The sequence below is a fragment of the Rhipicephalus microplus genome, chromosome X (genome assembly GCF_043290135.1).
Source record: "Rhipicephalus microplus isolate Deutch F79 chromosome X, USDA_Rmic, whole genome shotgun sequence".
NCBI classification, from domain to species: Eukaryota; Metazoa; Arthropoda; class Arachnida; order Ixodida; family Ixodidae; genus Rhipicephalus; species Rhipicephalus microplus.
In genome coordinates, this window is record NC_134710.1 from 13,178,482 (window position 1) to 13,195,519 (window position 17,038).

The 17,038-nt window shown below is 44.6% G+C and overlaps 1 protein-coding gene across 2 annotated transcripts in view; it reads right to left on the reverse strand.

Moving 5' to 3' along the window:
- Nucleotides 1–16,279, reverse strand: part of kn (EBF transcription factor knot) — a 134,456-nt gene extending 118,177 nt beyond the window's left edge. For both annotated transcript variants that reach the window (XM_037426596.2, XM_075881147.1), the window contains exon 1: nucleotides 16,048–16,279. In XM_037426596.2, the coding sequence (XP_037282493.2) occupies nucleotides 16,048–16,166 (119 nt within the window). In that variant the 5' untranslated portion in view covers nucleotides 16,167–16,279. The remainder of the gene's footprint in view (nucleotides 1–16,047) is intronic.
- Between the last annotated feature and the right edge of the window lie 759 nt (nucleotides 16,280–17,038).

Here is a 17,038-nt window from a genome sequence, read left to right on the forward strand (position 1 = left end):
CACCCAGCGGACTCGGGTTCGAGCCCCATTGTGCCATCAGTACTAGCTTTTTTTTTCTATATGTCTTGCGATGTGGTTACGGACACCGGCGGCGGACAACTACTGCGCCGCGCGTGACCCACGTTTTTATCTCATAACAGCTTTCGCCGTAAAATTATGAGTGGCAAAGAGTTGATTCTCTTTTACCTGCTTTGCGAATGACTCATAATGGTTAGTAACAATGCGCGGGAGCTGCAGAGAATCTTGTTTGAGTGTGTTGTCCCACCTAGACAAAATATTGGTAGGCGTTTCAGACGCGGCAGACTTGAAACTAAGGCTCAAACCTTTAGGAACTGCAGATGTTGCAATAACAATTTTAAGGTGGTATGCAGACGACAACGAGTACTCTTTTAAATTACTTTCCCAATTAAAAAATAACTGCACAGAAGTACGTCGCCAAAGGGAGTCTTACCCCGGCTAGATGGTATAGTCAAACGGTTTATCGGATCTTACTGTTTTTTACTGAATCGGTACCTTGGCTGGGACGACGTGGCTCTGCGAGCTGCAGGCAGAAGCTGCTGCTCACTTCCCTTGCTATTCACTGGAGCTTTCATGACATTTATACAGGTCGCTGCTCTGTCTATCTGTCGTCGCCGTCATCCTTGTCGATGTCTCGTTGCTCACTCTCAGGTTGTCACCTGGTCACCTGGCTCGTCATGATAAGCAAGAGTATACGGCACATGCAAACAGTACTGATCTTGTCATACATCAGTGCGCGTGTTTGATAACACTGCAGTTGCGTTGGTTGTAGGTACCCCACTTGGCGATGTCTTCTTTGTTGGTATCAACTTATTAACTGCACCTCTCGTCCTTGCCTTGTTCACAGACACCCTATATACACTTGTCGATAGCTATAGCTCGTCGTTGCCTTGCTTGTAGCTGTCATGCTTGCATATGTGTTGTTTGGAGTTGCCGCGGATGGTCGTGGAGGGAAGAGTGGAGGGGGGAAGTGGAGGGAAGAGTGGAAGGGGGGCACCCGAGGGGCGTCCACCGTATATTATTTTTCTCTTCTTCTCTTTTTTCTTCTTTTTCTTTCCTTTCTCTTTTTTTCTTTTTTTTCTGTCTTTTTTTCCTCTTTCCTTGCCCTCTGATTTGAGATTGTAAAAAGCTGAGCACCTACAAACTGTATCTTTAATCCTGATGAAGGCCAGACTCTAGGCCGAAACGTCGAAATAAACCACGTTGTGACCGCTCACGGAGGATCTACTGGACTATATATATATATATATATATATATATATATATATATATATATATATATATATATATATATATATATATATATATGGGGAGGTTAACCAAGAGGGAGGTTACCAAACACCCGTCTAGTTTGCTATCCTGCACTGAGAGCAGGGATAAAAGGGCAACAGAAAGGGAGCATCAATCACTCGCGCACTTAGACGGGACACATTTCCCCGATAATATAAAGTCGTTGAATGAATACCTGAGATACTTCTTTGGAACGGGGCTCGTTATACTATTTATTTGCACTGGTGATTATGAGCAATCTGGTCACTTAGTAACCTTTCCAACAGAAAGCCCTAGTAGTTTGCGTAATTCAAAAGAATAGTTTCACAAAGAAGGCAAGCTTTGGCGTCGCTAGATGATGTACGTGGGTGGAGTGCACCTACGGACTCGGGGTGTTTGATCATCTGAGAAGCAGTTGATTGATTGATTGATATGTGGGGTTTAACGTCCCAAAACCACTATATGATTATGAGAGACGCCGTAGTGGAGGGCTCCGGAAATTTAGACCACCTGGGGTTCTTTAACGTGCACCCAAATCTGAGCACACGGGCCTACAACATTTCCGCCTCCATCGGAAATGCAGCCGCCGCAGCCGGGATTCGAACCCGCGCCCTGCGGGTCAGTAGCCGAGTACCTTAGCCACTAGACCACCGCGGCGGGGCATCTGAGAAGCAGTTGGTGACCGTATAGTATACGTTGGCTTCTATAAAAATGAACAACCATGGCCTCCGCATTTACTTTTACCGAAGCCTGTGTTGATGTGGCACTTGAATTCAACGTAAGTTGGGGATCGATTGACGATTAGAGCATGTCATCGTTTACTCCCGCACCCCCTGCAAGATTGCAGTCATTTACTTTTCAAGATTTTTTGCATTGAAGGTGTAGCTCTTCTACAAAAAACAAAACAGAATATGTCCGTGCCAAAATGTCACACTTTTGACAAAAGAGAAAAGTAAGGACTGCTATAAATTGGAATGCTATAAAAAGTATAAGCCTATACCAGCAACTCATGCGACCTGGCATAAATCGACCACAGAAGGAGACGCATGCCACTGCAGCAACCTTCGTGCAGTCTTGATTGATATGTGGTGTTTAACGTCCCAAAACCAGCATATGATTATGAGAGACGCCGTATAGTGGAGGGCTCCGGAAATTTCAACCACCTGGGGTTCTTTAACGTGTGCCCAAATCTGAGCCCACGGGCGTACAACGTTTCCGCCTCCATCGGAAATGCAGCGACCGCAGCCGCGATTCAATCCTGCGACCTGCGGATCCTTCGTGCAGTCTTAAACGCAAACCGCAGCCCGACCACCGTCAAGGTGGGGCTAGCGCAACCTCGCCCCTCCGATCAGTTCTTGGTGGAACACGGCCGGTTCACTTCATCTTTGCGTGAGTCCTAAATTGACTGCCCTTGCAGCTTTTATTCACACAAATCAAGGACCATGTTATCGCCTATGACCTCCCTTCTTTGGGCGGCTATACCGCAACCCGTACAGCGCATGTCTGCACAAAAACAGAATAGAGGTGGCGCTTGGCTCAGGCACCTCAAGCCACGGCTCATTTTCTCTGCTATCGTCTATTCTGGGTAAGCCACCTCTCTCTCTCACTCACCCTCTCTCTCTCTCGCTCTTGAGATAAGCCTCCAAGGGGTGACCGTGCGTGCAGGTTGCGCTGTAGGAATTCTGGAAGGCCAGTTGGTTGGTTAGTGGGTAATAGTTGCGTTGATTCCAACAACTCTCCGGGGAGTCAGAGAACTGCCATATTCTAGAATCTACACGGAACCCCACAGTGACATCAAAAGTGTCCCTCAATTGTCCTTTTATTGCGCTTGGCGAAAGAGAAGTTCTCTTGGTCATGAAAATCACTACGACGTCAGTGTGGCTTGGGGGAGCTTTGCGTGTGCAAACGGTAGAAAGATGTATACGTGCGTTGCTGTCAGGACAACATAGGCTTGAAGAATGCTTATGCTAATCCTGCTCGGCGTGCCGACTTGAGCAATGCGCTGCTCAGCTCGACCAGGTATAAACGAAAAACCCTTGTTTGCTTTGTTAAGAACAGTAATCTGTCTGTCTGTCTGTCCGTCCGTCCGTCCGTCCGTCCGTCCGTCCGTCTGTCCGTCCATCCGTCCGTGTGTACGTCCGCCTGTCCGTCCATCCGTCCGTGTGTCCGTCCGTCCGTCCGTCCGTCTATCTATCGATAGATAGATAGACGGACGGACGGACGGACGTCTGTCTGTCTATCTATCTATCTATCTATCTATCTATCTATCTATCTATCTATCTATCTATCTATCTATCTATCTATCTATCTATCTGTCTGTCCGTCCATCCGCCCACCTACGTACGGGTGCTTTGGTGATCACCCCCTTAACCTGGGGGAACCAAAACTTGGACGCGGAGGGTTGAGGAATATGACGTGCTGGTGATATGACATGATGAATGTGACAATCCCGTCACGTTCATCGACAAAACCTTTCCGCCAGACGTGTGGCGCATATCCAAAGGCGGGTGTGTGCGACAGGTATGCGGGTATGTGCCACAGGTGATTTCCAGCACTCTGGATGTCGAAACAGAAAGCAAGGGAAAAAAGGCTGGCAGGTCGGCCGGACTTCGGAGGGCAGAATCTTTGTGCGCAAGTGGCATGGCATGCGCAAAATCAAAACCTCAATCGAAGATGATCTTACTAGAATTACGTAACAACCGTTGACATTTCAATAGCTTGGTACAAGTTGAGGAGTGTTTCCGTGAAAAACACGTTTCACTTATTCACATGAACGCAAGAAGCATCAGAAACAGGTCAAATTCAAGGCATACTTATCTCAGATTCTTGCTTTAATTTTTTTAGCTGCCTTTGAACATTGGTATTCAAATGATAGATGCGCACAAATTTGTCGATTATAAGCACGCTTCCGTCTTCTGTTCCAAGAGACGGGGTGGAAGCGAGTTCCTTTATGTTCACCAGCATAATCACTTCTACACTCTCAAACAGTTAACGTGCATGTGCGATGATTTTGAAACGGTTGCTGCCTCAACTTTGTTACACTTGTTGTTTTCCGTCCACCTCACTTTCAAATTTTCTTGACTATGTCGAGAAAAACTACTGCATCACGCCAGCGCTATCAATGGGCAGGTCATTATAGTTGGTGATTTTAATGTAAACCTGCTTTCCGATAATCAAGCGAAATCGCAGCTATGCGAAGTTATGCTAGCGAACAACTCCGATAACCTAATTCACCAACCAACGAGGGTTAGCACGCAGAGTGATACGCTCATTAGTTTATGCTTCGCAAGTGTACCAAAGGATGAAACTTGTTCTGGTGTCCTAGCTACAGATATCAGTGACCATTTATCTATATTTGCAATTTTTCCAACTCATAATTATTCGAAAGAAAGATAGTTTCATACGAGATACATAAATAAACGCAGTATCACGTTATTTCAGTTTCTAGTCGAGAGCACCGACTGGGAAGCGGTGTATTCAGAGCATAATCTGTTTTAATCATATGAAATATTGTGTCAGAATTACAGCAGAGTTATAATGGTGCTTTCCTCTTGACAGCATTATAGTCAAGCATAGAGAACCGTGGAACGCATGGATTACGAGCTCTTATTATCGTACTCAACAGAAAGAAAAAATATTCGCTCCTTTTCTGAAAACACGTGATCTTCAAATATTACATGAATTTAAGCAGTTTAGAATTATGTTAAATGCTGACCTCAAGAACGCTAAACTTGTCTTTCTTGAACGCAAATTTGAAAGTGTCGCCCGGAATAGCCGCAAGGCATGGAAGATCTATCGTGAACTAACAAGCACTCCTTCATCAGGAGTACCACCGGAAATAGAAGTTGGCGGTGTGAAATAATTTGGCGTCTCTTTATCAAACTTGTTAAACGATTACTTTATCAACGTTGGAGCTGCTGAACCTCTCGCTATTGTACACCCCGAACGAAACTGTATGGCGCACGTGCACAGTGCTGTAAAAGACGCACTGTTCCTTCTTCGAACCTCAGAAGAAGAAATTACACCAATTCTAGATTCTCTCTAACTTAACTCAGCAGCATGAAAGGACGGCATAAAAGCGTCACCAGGGAAGGCTGTGGCACATGACATTGCAAAGCCATTAGCCCACATTTTCAATGAAATGATATCGTCCGGTATTTATCCTGATAGGCTCGAAATCTCTCGTGTGAATTTGCTTCACAAAGGTGGCAACATTCATGTGCTGGGTAATTATAGATCAATATCTGTGCTATCACTATATCATGCAGTTGATGAGGAGATTCTGTGCTCACGATTTAATAAACTTTATTACCGAAAAATGTTATTGTAGAGTGACAATTCGGATTTCAAAAGGGAAGGCACCAGTGGGAATTAAAGATAAAATCATCCAAAGCGCCGAAAAAAAAAAGCTATTTAGAGTACGTATATGTCTAGATTTCCAGAAAGCCTGTGACACCATCAAACATGAAATTTTATTCCATAAACTTGAAGCCTGTTGCTTTGAAGGTAAAGATCGAAATCTCATCTGTATAGTCATCTGCAGAATCGTTTACAGTACATTTCTCTCGCGGACGCTAAATCTGAAAAAGCTGTAATCAAGTATGGCGTGTCTCAAGGATCTGTACTAAGTTCTCTACTATTTATAATATATTTAAATTACATCGTTAATATTCCCTTTACTGGAGAGGTCTTAATGTAAGCCGACAACAACAGCGTTTTCTTTTTTCTGGGGCTGATTTGAAGGAGCAATAGAGGCAATGTCGAACTGGTTGACTGAACTTAATTATTGGGCATCTTCTAATCAATTAAAAATAAATATTAAAAGGCAACGTTCATGCTTTTCTATCCTAAGCATAAATATATAGTTTACAACATCAAACTATATTATGGCGATTCTCTGGCAGATCTCGTAGATGACCATTCGCTTTTATGCATTACTTTTCAATCAAATAAAGCTGGTCTCAACACGTAAAAAATGTAGGAATAAAGGTAGCAAAGTCGATTGGCATGTTGAACCGCTTACGTAACTTCTTAACAACTAAGCTAAAGAGGGAATTGTAGTTTTCAATAATCTATTCTCATTTTAGTTACTGTTTGTTAGCATGGGGAACAGAAATTAAAACCCATATTGAGAAACTTTCCACATTACAGAGAAAGGTAGTGAGAGTATACTTCACTCGGGATATAATATAGACTCATCAGAGCTCATGTCAAAGTATCACATTCCGCAATTCTACTTTATTTACAAGATGAAACTGTCTATGTACATGTATTGTGAAGTATCGCGATACTGGAGCTCAATCAGCCGTCACTATATAGCTAAACAGGAACACAAGTTATGACCTATATACGTAAAAAATGCTTAGTTTTTGAAAGAAAGCGTGCTAATTATGGGATGCAGGCAATTGATTATCAGGACATGAAATTATCTCACGACCACCCTGAAATAATTGAAATTGCTTGATCGTGCACCAACTCTAAAATTTTAAACACACACACACACACACACACACACATACACACACACACATATATATATATATATATATATATATATATATATATATATATATATATATATATATATATATATATATATATATATATATATATATATATATATATATATATATATATGTGGGGGGGGGGTACGTATATATGTATGTGCGTGTATATATCTATAAACGCAATAGCATAATTTTTCTTATTGCTTTCTTTTCTTGTTAACCTACTTGTGCCCAGATGCGGCAACTGTGTTGAATAATATCACTTGTTGTTCTAGGCATCTTGTAGCACAGAGTTCTGTTGTGAATCTGATGGCTGCTTTTGTGAATATGAATATTTCATGTATTTTTTTTTTTCAATTGCACATGCAATGTTCTTTTCACCTGTGCATGCCTATTTAGCACTACCGCTGTTACACCCAACGCGAGCAGGACCTCGCCAAGAGGCAAACCACTTCCTTTTGTCCTGACCGCGGACAATGCAATCGCATTGTCCAAAAAATAAAAATAACAAAATATCTTCCCAGGAACGGCGAAAACATACATTGATAAGTTTAACGCGACAGTGTTAGGCAAAAGGCTATCATCGGCGGCGTTGAGCCAACATATGCAAAGAATAATTATCAGGACCCCGGCTGGAAACGAACCGAATCATTTTGCGTGGCAATCAAGTATTCTATCCATAGAGCCACGCCACGTTTTTTTTCTTCTTTAATGCCGGAAGATAATACCATCCAATGTCAGGTATTCCAATACAATTCGTCGTTTCAAAATTATGTTCGCGTGCAGAAATGCGCCAGACACAGCCCAACGAATCTTCACAAGTCTGTAATAAACAAACACCCGTGTGCAGAAGCCTTATGGCCACTCCGAAAGAGGGTCGACACTTTCAACAACACTACCTACATTGGCTGCTGCTTCTCTCAAAACAGACCTTGTCCAGCGAGATGGCTCAGCATGTCTGTCAACTATGTGGCTCTTCTATATTGAATAAATGCCGAATAAGATAATTAAATCGTATAAAGCTTTATTGTTGGTTGTCTTTTTGAACAGTATGAACACCATGAGCTGCATTCGAAAATATCTCGGTACTGCTTTGTAAAGATACACCATTCAGGTGAAAAGTTGGTGAAACGTCAATCGTGGCTTCAAGGCTAGCTATTAAACTTTATAAACATTACATATCTTCATGTGCTCCTGTATACAATACAGCCGTCTCGTCGGGTTAAAGGAAATTGTAGTGAAATGCGATCCGCTGGAGTTAATTTATTTATGTGGCATGCAGTTTCGGAAAGATCAGGCGTATCCCATACACGCTGCAAAAGCAAGAAAATAAAACACGTGTTGCAACTTATTGACGAAAAGTATACTGCTAAAAATGGTACCCTATAAAGATCTGCATCATTGTGCTCGGTTCAACGATTCGGTTTATTAGTTACTATAGGCTGTGTTAACCATACGATATTTATTTTAGGGAGCTCTTATTTCAAGGAGCGGCGCTATCGATAGCATCAGACTACGCGACCACGTTTACCAAAGTGATCGACTCTGTTTTCCATATAATCCACCTTCAAGGCTCTTCCGCTATATAGGCTGCGGGACCTAACAGTTCTTTTTTTTTTTTTTTAGATGCGTGCAATCGCGTCGTGCCAACACGTCGCCCCGCGTCAAGTCACAGCAGCGCGTTGGCATCACTCTCTCTATCACCAGCAGCAGCTGCCGGCTCCTCCCAACACACCTATAGGTGGCGTTGCTCTTCCACCCGCTCGCAATACACCGCGCGCAACGCTCGACCACACGTCGAGCTGAAACACTCTTTCGGCTTGTTAGTGTGCAATAAAACTTACACGAAACTAAACCCACCTCCCGTGTCTTTGCGTTTCAAAGAAACGTTTCCTCGAGCAAAGGCTATATGGAGTTTAATTCACTTGAAACCGTCCTTACAGCACCCGCGTCGACGCCCGTTTCAGCCGGGTCAACGCCGTGCGCATCGCCGCTGCTTCGTATCCCATCATGGTTTCCTTCGACTATATGGTCCATAATTTGTTAATTTTAAGCACAATTTATAAATATGTATCTTAAAGAGGCCCTGCAACACGTTTTGAGCGTGGTCAAAAAACGCTGCCGATCGGTAGTGTAGAGGCTTCCGAGAACACGCGAGCCAAATATTATAGCGCAGCACGTGGCCTGGAATCTACAATAAATTATCAAAGTCAGCTAAAATTGTGCTCTTTTCTCACGACAAATGACAAAAGACGCTCAAAAATCACACGAAAGAAGCCACTCCATCAGCCATTGGCTTATTTGAATATGGCGCGCTCGGTCGTTACAAAAATCGCCGCGGGAGGCCACGACTTATCCACGCGTGTGCGCGCGATCACACGGAAAAAGCCATGCATTCGAAGAAAAAATGATAAAAGTGCTGATGATCACGAGGCGCGTGTTGTGTAGTTTCTTTGCCCCTGCCATCCCTCCATGCTTCGCTTCCAGCGCTTTCGTCGCGACAAGACGAGAAACACAATTGCAGCATGCGACAAATATCTCTAGCTCTACTCGCACTGAACGGATTTTTAAAATTTTTGCGGCGTTGAATTCGTAAGGAAATAAGCTCTTCCAGTGAATTCATTCCATGGTTACTTGGAAAATTGTATCAGGGCCCTTTTAATCCCAACACGAAAAGTATACTGAAATATCTCACTGAATCTCAGTCTTTCATTTCTACTAAGATCGATCTAATCACACTTTATGGGCAGCTGTCGGTCCCATTAAAATGAGGAAAGTTCATACTGCATGTGTAAAACTCAACAAAAACGATGAGGCTTGATGCTCGGAGCTAAAACGTGGCTTTGATGGATCGAACACCGGGTTGACCTCAGCCATCGGTTACCTTAAAACCAGAGCGTACTTCACAACAACTTGCATGGCAAGATCAGTTTGAGTGTGAAACTAGTTGTTCAAAAGGTAAACATTTTCCGTCCAGGTGATGTTTTCTGTGAGAGGAACGCGTAGCAGGGTTGAGGCTTAAAAGCATCTTTGTTTTCCTACTGCTCCATTTCGGTGGTACTATATACCTCAATGACAAATCGGTTACGCCATTCCAGTAGAAGAATTTTATGCACTCTCCTACAGGCGAAAATATTTCAAGAATACTCTGACAAGCTTGTCTTCTTCAAGATAGCTGAGCTTCCTTCATAAGCAGAAACTATGACTTTGGTAACCCATCATTCTGACCGCTAGAATGTCCGGCACACGCAATGTAGTGTAGCTCCACTCAAATGGGCATTAAAGGAACACGGTTATTCAAATGAGGCGACGGAGTTTACAAGCCCGGTTAGCGCTCGACATGACTATTCAGTTGTATACAAAGAAGGCACGCGAGGAGCGGGGAATTTGCCCGGCCAGATGACACTTCCCGGATCCTAACGAATAGGATATATATTTATGGAGCGTCGGCCACCAATGCGGGAGCCGCCCATCAACCGCAGTTTTTCTAACGGGCCCGAGTGTGCCCCTGATTTGGCACTTGGTGTTATGGAGGTGCTCGTTTCTCGAGAAGATCAACTGTCCTTGCCTCTATAGCGTTTTTCACGAGCAAGTACCATAACGCAAAATATCGGACACATGCATGGCGTCCTTGTTATAGCCATAAGCTTATAGCTGAGGGCCAGGAGTTAATTTCGAAACAATTCCGAGTAAAAGACTGGAGAAGACGGGGAACAAACGTGTCGCTTATATAATCGATAGCGTGCGTTAAAACTGCGCGGTCCCCGCAAATTGCACATCACAAGGAGAGGAGAGGGAAAGGGAAAATGCGTTAAGCGGCGACTGCATCTGATCGCGTACTCTGCTCACGTAGGAGTATAACGCCGCGCGAAGTCACCATTGAGCCGCGTCAATTAGATCACGTGGCGAGCAAACACAGCTGAGCGGCGCGATTCCATAAGCGCCGAATCGTGCCGGTATATATACCAGTTCGGATAACGCCATCAGAGTAAACGCGTCGCAGCTCAACACGCTTAAGAAAGTCTCAAAGCTGCAGTCGCACGGTGCAAACATATATAATACACATATAGAAGAATCACACAGGCTGATTGTATCATAGAAGCCGATAAAAAAATTGAATGTGAATGTACAACAAACAAAGATTAAGGAGCAGCTTGTCGCCCCATAATAATAGCTATGCTACGTCAATTTTTTAAGTCGTGTAAATGATTGCCGCACGTAAATAATCTACACGCACAGATACATAACGTATACACCATTTTTAAACACAACTCGAGGGTCACGCGCCTGATTGCTTAATCGATACCATCACCACATGCTCGAAATTTCAGCCAATGCATCATCATCATCATCATCAGCCTGACTACGTCCACTGCAGGACAAAGGCCTCTCCCATGTTCCGCCTGTTAACCCGGTCCTGTGCTTGCTGCTGCCAATTTATATCCGCAAACTTCTTAATCTCATCTGCCCACCTAACCTTCTGTCCCCTTAACCCGCTTGCCTTCTCTGGGAATCCAGTTAGTTACCCTTAATGATGTCCATTTCCTCTTCTTGATTTCGCCCCGCCACGGTGGTATATATATATATATATATATATATATATATATATATATATATATATATATATATATAGAGAGAGAGAGAGAGAGAGAGAGAGAGAGAGAGAGAGATAGTTGAGCCCCCTTCCAGCAATGTAAGGGCGGCAGGTGTTCGTGCATGCCACGCTATATATATAGTTTTTCATACAACGAAGGGAGATTCGTTCAATCGGCGCCAGCAGATGTGTGCATCGTGCCCTTGGCCTGCAGTCAAACTGAAGAGGCGCTGATTGGTGCGCGTCGTTAGCAAGCGGTGCCCATTTCCTCACTCCGCCAGATGGTATATCCAGTCGCTGGCAGATATATATATATATATATATATATATATATATATATATATATATATATATATATATATATATATACACCTTGGAGGAACCAGTTAACACGCAGCGTTGGTTGTATTACCAGCGATGTTCGAGGGCGCCTCACTTTAAGGTGGTGATTAGTACTGATGATCGTAGGAAATAATAATAATAATAATAATAATAATAATAATAATAATAATAATAATAATAACAGCAATACTAATAATAATAACCTTACTATTATTTCTTTCTTACTATAATTACTGTTGTTGTTGTTGTAATTAAGCATCAACAGCTGGCGAAAATGGGAGGTCACTCGCCGTTCGCTGCGCGCGCATTTTAAATTCAGAACACAGAAAGTTAGTTAGTGAAGATGATTGCAGAGCTATGCAAAGTCGAACCTGGATTCGTTGATAATATGCAGTAATATTTGACAGATATCGCCAGCATCATCGACCCATTCCTAAAAAAATGTAAGCTTATCTGCAATCACCCACTCCGGTGACCTGCCAAAAGTGGGTGGCTTTAATTGGCTTGAAAACTGCGCGCGCAGAGTTACCGACGTTGCATGGGTTAAAGCATTCGCAAAAATGGGGGGATCCTCAAACTTCGGCTGTCAGAGTTGAAGGCGATAGCGATATAGTGCGTGCTTCACTTAGTGCATGAAATCTTATCGAAGTTGCTAATGCATCCTGTATACGTGGCCTTAGGCGCAGTAACGTACATGTGTGCCTTTTGAAGTGGGTGACCGGCTTTAAGCCATGAAGTCATTGGGATGATCCCATGCTTAGAGGCCCGATAAATACGTATGCTTGTATACCACACATTGTTATACTGCACTATTTCATATTGTAAAGCATTTATACAGGACGCGCGTGTTTGTTAACCACGAAAGTTACCTTCACTGCATTCACACAGAGGACGTTATTTTCGCTGTTTTCACACGCAGACGCACGGCTGTGTGCTTTAAACGCTCGCTTTCCACGCAAACGATTGATCCGGGTTCGATCTCTGCTCAGACCCCAAATTTCTCATTATTTATTTTATTTTTTTTCTTTCGCAATTTTTCGATGACGCATGGCATGCAAGATGATGTTTTGCTCAAAACCAACGACGCCGACGCCGAAAATTCTGTGAAACGAGCTCTTTTATCGCTATTACGTTAATAATTCGGGCGAGTTCTATATGAAGCCCAAGCATTTTGACTGCATCATCACACTGTGATCACAAAAATTAGTTGTAAACTGAAGATAAGTCATGAAAGAAAATGTTCTCAACGAAAGACGGAAAAGGAAACCGAAAAAAAAAAAAGACGTCTTTAATTTTCCCCGTGTGTTTTAGGCATGCATGCTTAATCCAAGGGTCCAAAGCGAAACGAATCACTGCTATTGTGACTAAAAGCGTTTCACTACATATGGCCCGACGAATTTCGATCAGTGTTGAGATGATGCTCGATACATGTTCGCAGATATGCGTTGATACACAAACGGTGATGAAGCGAACGGCGGGTGTGCCCGCAAACATCAATAAAACAAAAATTGGCAGAAAAGTTGCCTGCCCATGCTCGCCGGCCGACCAGGCACATGCTTGGACATTAGCGATCAATAGTAACCAACTATAGCTTTCGTTCGATATGGCTATAGAGATTACACAACTCCACAAAATTCTTTTCTTTTTTGTTTCCTTATACAAAGTATATATAGTTTACGAATGCATACATATTGGGTTGTTAACCTTTGTGTTTTGCACCTTTAACAACTATAAACAAACAGTGTGACGTTAAACGCACGAAAATGGTTGGGTTGGAGTGTATAACATGTTACGAGCGCTTATTGATTCACGTCGCATTTGGGCGCACGTTAAAGAACCCCAGGTGGTCGAAATTTCCGGAGCCCTCCACTACGGCGTCTCTCATAATTATATGGTGGTTTTGGGACGTTAAACCCCACATATCAATCAATCATTGATTCACGACGCAACATCGGCTTAACAGCGCCAGATGGCGGCGCACAGAAAAAAGAGATCGGGCGGGCATATTATATTTAATTGCATCAGAACAGAGTTGTTCGCAGCAACGACAATTACCTCACTATCTGAGGGTCATGGTTCAGCTATTATTTACCACGATCGCACAAATGAACGTTTTAATTCCTGAGTGCTTGCGAATATATGTCAAAATTAAAAGCCGATGGCCAAGGTTTTCGTTGATTCGGACGCTTCCGTTCATGTGTCGGAGATCACCATTTTTTTTTTTTCGTCAGCAGGCAAGGTCCACGACAACCTGTTGCGATGATCGACTAATGATGCGACGAAGTCTATAGGTAGCGCTACCATCTGCAGCTTTCATTTCGCGTTTCAGTTGAGCAACATCGCACCAAAGGGATCGTTCACAGGACATCCGAAACCACTTTCTGAGGCATGCGCACGTTAACAGATCCGCCGGCTCCACGTTTGTTGAGACTGACCGCGTTGTTCTGAACGAACTCGGAGCTTTTCTTACATATATATGGTCGGATACAACAAGGTTAAGCATTTCTTCCGCTTAGGCGAATGCTTCCCTCCATGGGCGCACCTTCCAGACTGATATCATCGCCCAAAGGGTGGCTGTGGCCCCGTAAAACATTGCCGAGAGCCCTATACATCTTCAGCCGCGGCCACACTTCGGCCTCTCCGGACCTCTCACGTAGGCATAAGTGACCACAGGATGGGCAATTAAGAATCACTAACCGATGTCCACTCGAATTATTCAAGGACGAACCTCAATTGATTTGGCATTTCTAGACAAGTTCGCTGTTCCTTTGATGTGAATAATTTTTCTTGAATAAATATCTTGTAATGTAGGGATACATACAATAAGAGGTCACCAAGCACAGCGTCACCCCCAATATTCGCCCAGCCGCGCGAAGTGGGGAAATTCGACGACGTTATGCCTTCGGACTTATTCGAAACGTTTTCGAATAAATCCGAGCAGACACGCAATAAACGTCTCACGGTTCAGTATATCTCGCTCACTTTCAGACGCCTTACTAAATTCTCATTGGCGATTTTTAACCGATATTAGCGTGCGACGTAGTATTAGAGCGAGCACCATTTGGTTTAGCCTTTTATCAGGCAGTATATACGCGGGAAAAAATGGTGTTTCCTGAGCAACTGCCTTGACTGGCAAGAGGGCTTCCACTTTTATCGAATTTGGATTCTATTTCGGCTTATTATCGACGCGAACGCGAATCCATATTAAGTGACATTGATAGTGGGTCGATACGTGCGGGGAATTAACGTTAAACCTCGGCTGCTATATAAGTGTAGGCGTGTAGCGATGTCGCCTGACCGTTGAAACACCCCGGTTTCCATCATTTATACACAATTCAGGTACCGCTTACAACCACGGGCATAGGCGGATTTTTTGTACTGGGGGAAGGGTGGGAGGAACTAGTAATTATACTTTGTGTGTGTTCATGCGTGCATTCTACGTACAACCGTGCGAAATTAACAAAAGCTAAGGAAGGTTCGAATTCCCCAACAGCTCCCCCCTCCCCCCCCCCTCATTCCACCAGCTGTATTCGTCAGTGCGAACAGCGTGCCATTTCCATCCACCAACAAACTTTGCGTAGTCCCCCCCCCCCCCCCCCTATACTCCACGTGTGCACGATTAGGAAGGAGATAAGGTTTCTGAAGCGCTTGAACATCGCCGTAGTTCTGGCTGAACTGTCCGCGGTTTTCCGTGACAACGCTCAACTGAAAGTATTTCTTTTTAAAGAATCGAAGCCTTCATTTTATAGTAAAAGCACAAATACGCACATGCCTCGAGGAATATGCACAGGGGCGTAGCCAAGCACGTTTTTATTTCGGGAGGGGGACTTTATATGTGAATGATCCCGCGTGTTTCGACATACACGATTGAACTGATGTGGAAGGTTGAACCCCTGGCGGAACCGTCGCACAAATCTTCTGCCGTTTCACGAGGCGAAATGATTTGTTTTCTTTATTTTTTTTTCTTGGTGAGTGAGCGCATGTTTGCTTGAGATTACTGTAACTAAAGTGTGAGGCCTACGTGCTGGTTCGAAGAATGTACTGGTGTACACGGTGTTGACGCTTGCCGCTACCATATAGACGTAACTTGCCATTACCACGAAGCCTTTTTACATGCTTAAATTGGTCGGATATTGCAACATCTTCAAAAAAGAAAAGAAAAAAAAGACACAGAGAGAAAAAAAAGAATGGAAGAGGAAATGAAAAAGAAAAAAAAAGAAAAAACCGCGTGTATCTATCTGCCCGAGTAGCGAAGTATAGCTGATGCGAAGTTTGATGAGTGAATGCAGACAAGGGTCTGAATCCGTGCGACCTCACCTGGTCTGGTCCAGCATGGTGGGCTGCATCCAGCTGGCGGCGCGCAGGGGCGCCAGGGGCTCTTCCTTGAGGCCGGCCATGGGGCCCCTCAGTCCCGCGGCGTCCTGGAGGCCGAACATAAACGTGCCTTCAGCTGCCACGCGCCGCCATGGCCCAGAGGGAGCGCGCCGCCTGACAGCGCGCCGGGAGCGGCCGATTTGACTCCACCAAACCTCCGGGGGTCCGCTTTTGTGAGCACACACGCACCCCGTAACAGGCGCCTCCCATAGGACTGCCCCCTCTGGAGACCTCGCGACCGGGGAGCGGGGGGCGCCAACAGGTGACCGCCACGCCCTCGCGCCGAGTCGCCGCTGGGGGGCGGGTCTGGGCGGCGGCCCAATGGGAACCCTCGGACGCCACGTGCGCGCCACGTGTGTCGCCGCTGCGCGCGCCCGGACGCGCACTCGCGACGCCGCATCCGCTGCACGCCGGCACCCTCAGGTAGGCACTGCACGCAGATGGCGCCACCGGCCGAGGGGTGGAACGACTGCGGTCCTTCCACTTCGCGACCGGCGCCACTTTTGTACGGCCTTCGCTTGCCCCGCATCCTAAAGACGTTCCCGCAGGTTTATCCCCCTTTTAAGAAGCACGAAATCAGAACTGCATTTGTGTCTGCCCGTATTGAGCCGCCTCTTACTTAGCCTAAGCTGGCCGATGCCTGTCTTCTGCATGGTTTTGTAAAACGGTAAAGGGTTTTTTTATAGACATTTTGGTTCCAGTGACATGCTTGTTTCACAACTGAGGCTAGTGGTGCCATCTTTAAACTTTTTGGTTTAGCGAAATCGCTCGCTTCACGCCCAACAGCGCAACTACGCGAATCGCAGAGCACGCGGTTCTAATGACATGCACGGAGCTAAGAAACGTCCCACGTACAGTTTTTACCCGCACAAACGCTGTTCGGATCATTATAGAAACCACTCTAACTTCAGGAGTTCCTTTGACCAAAAGACAG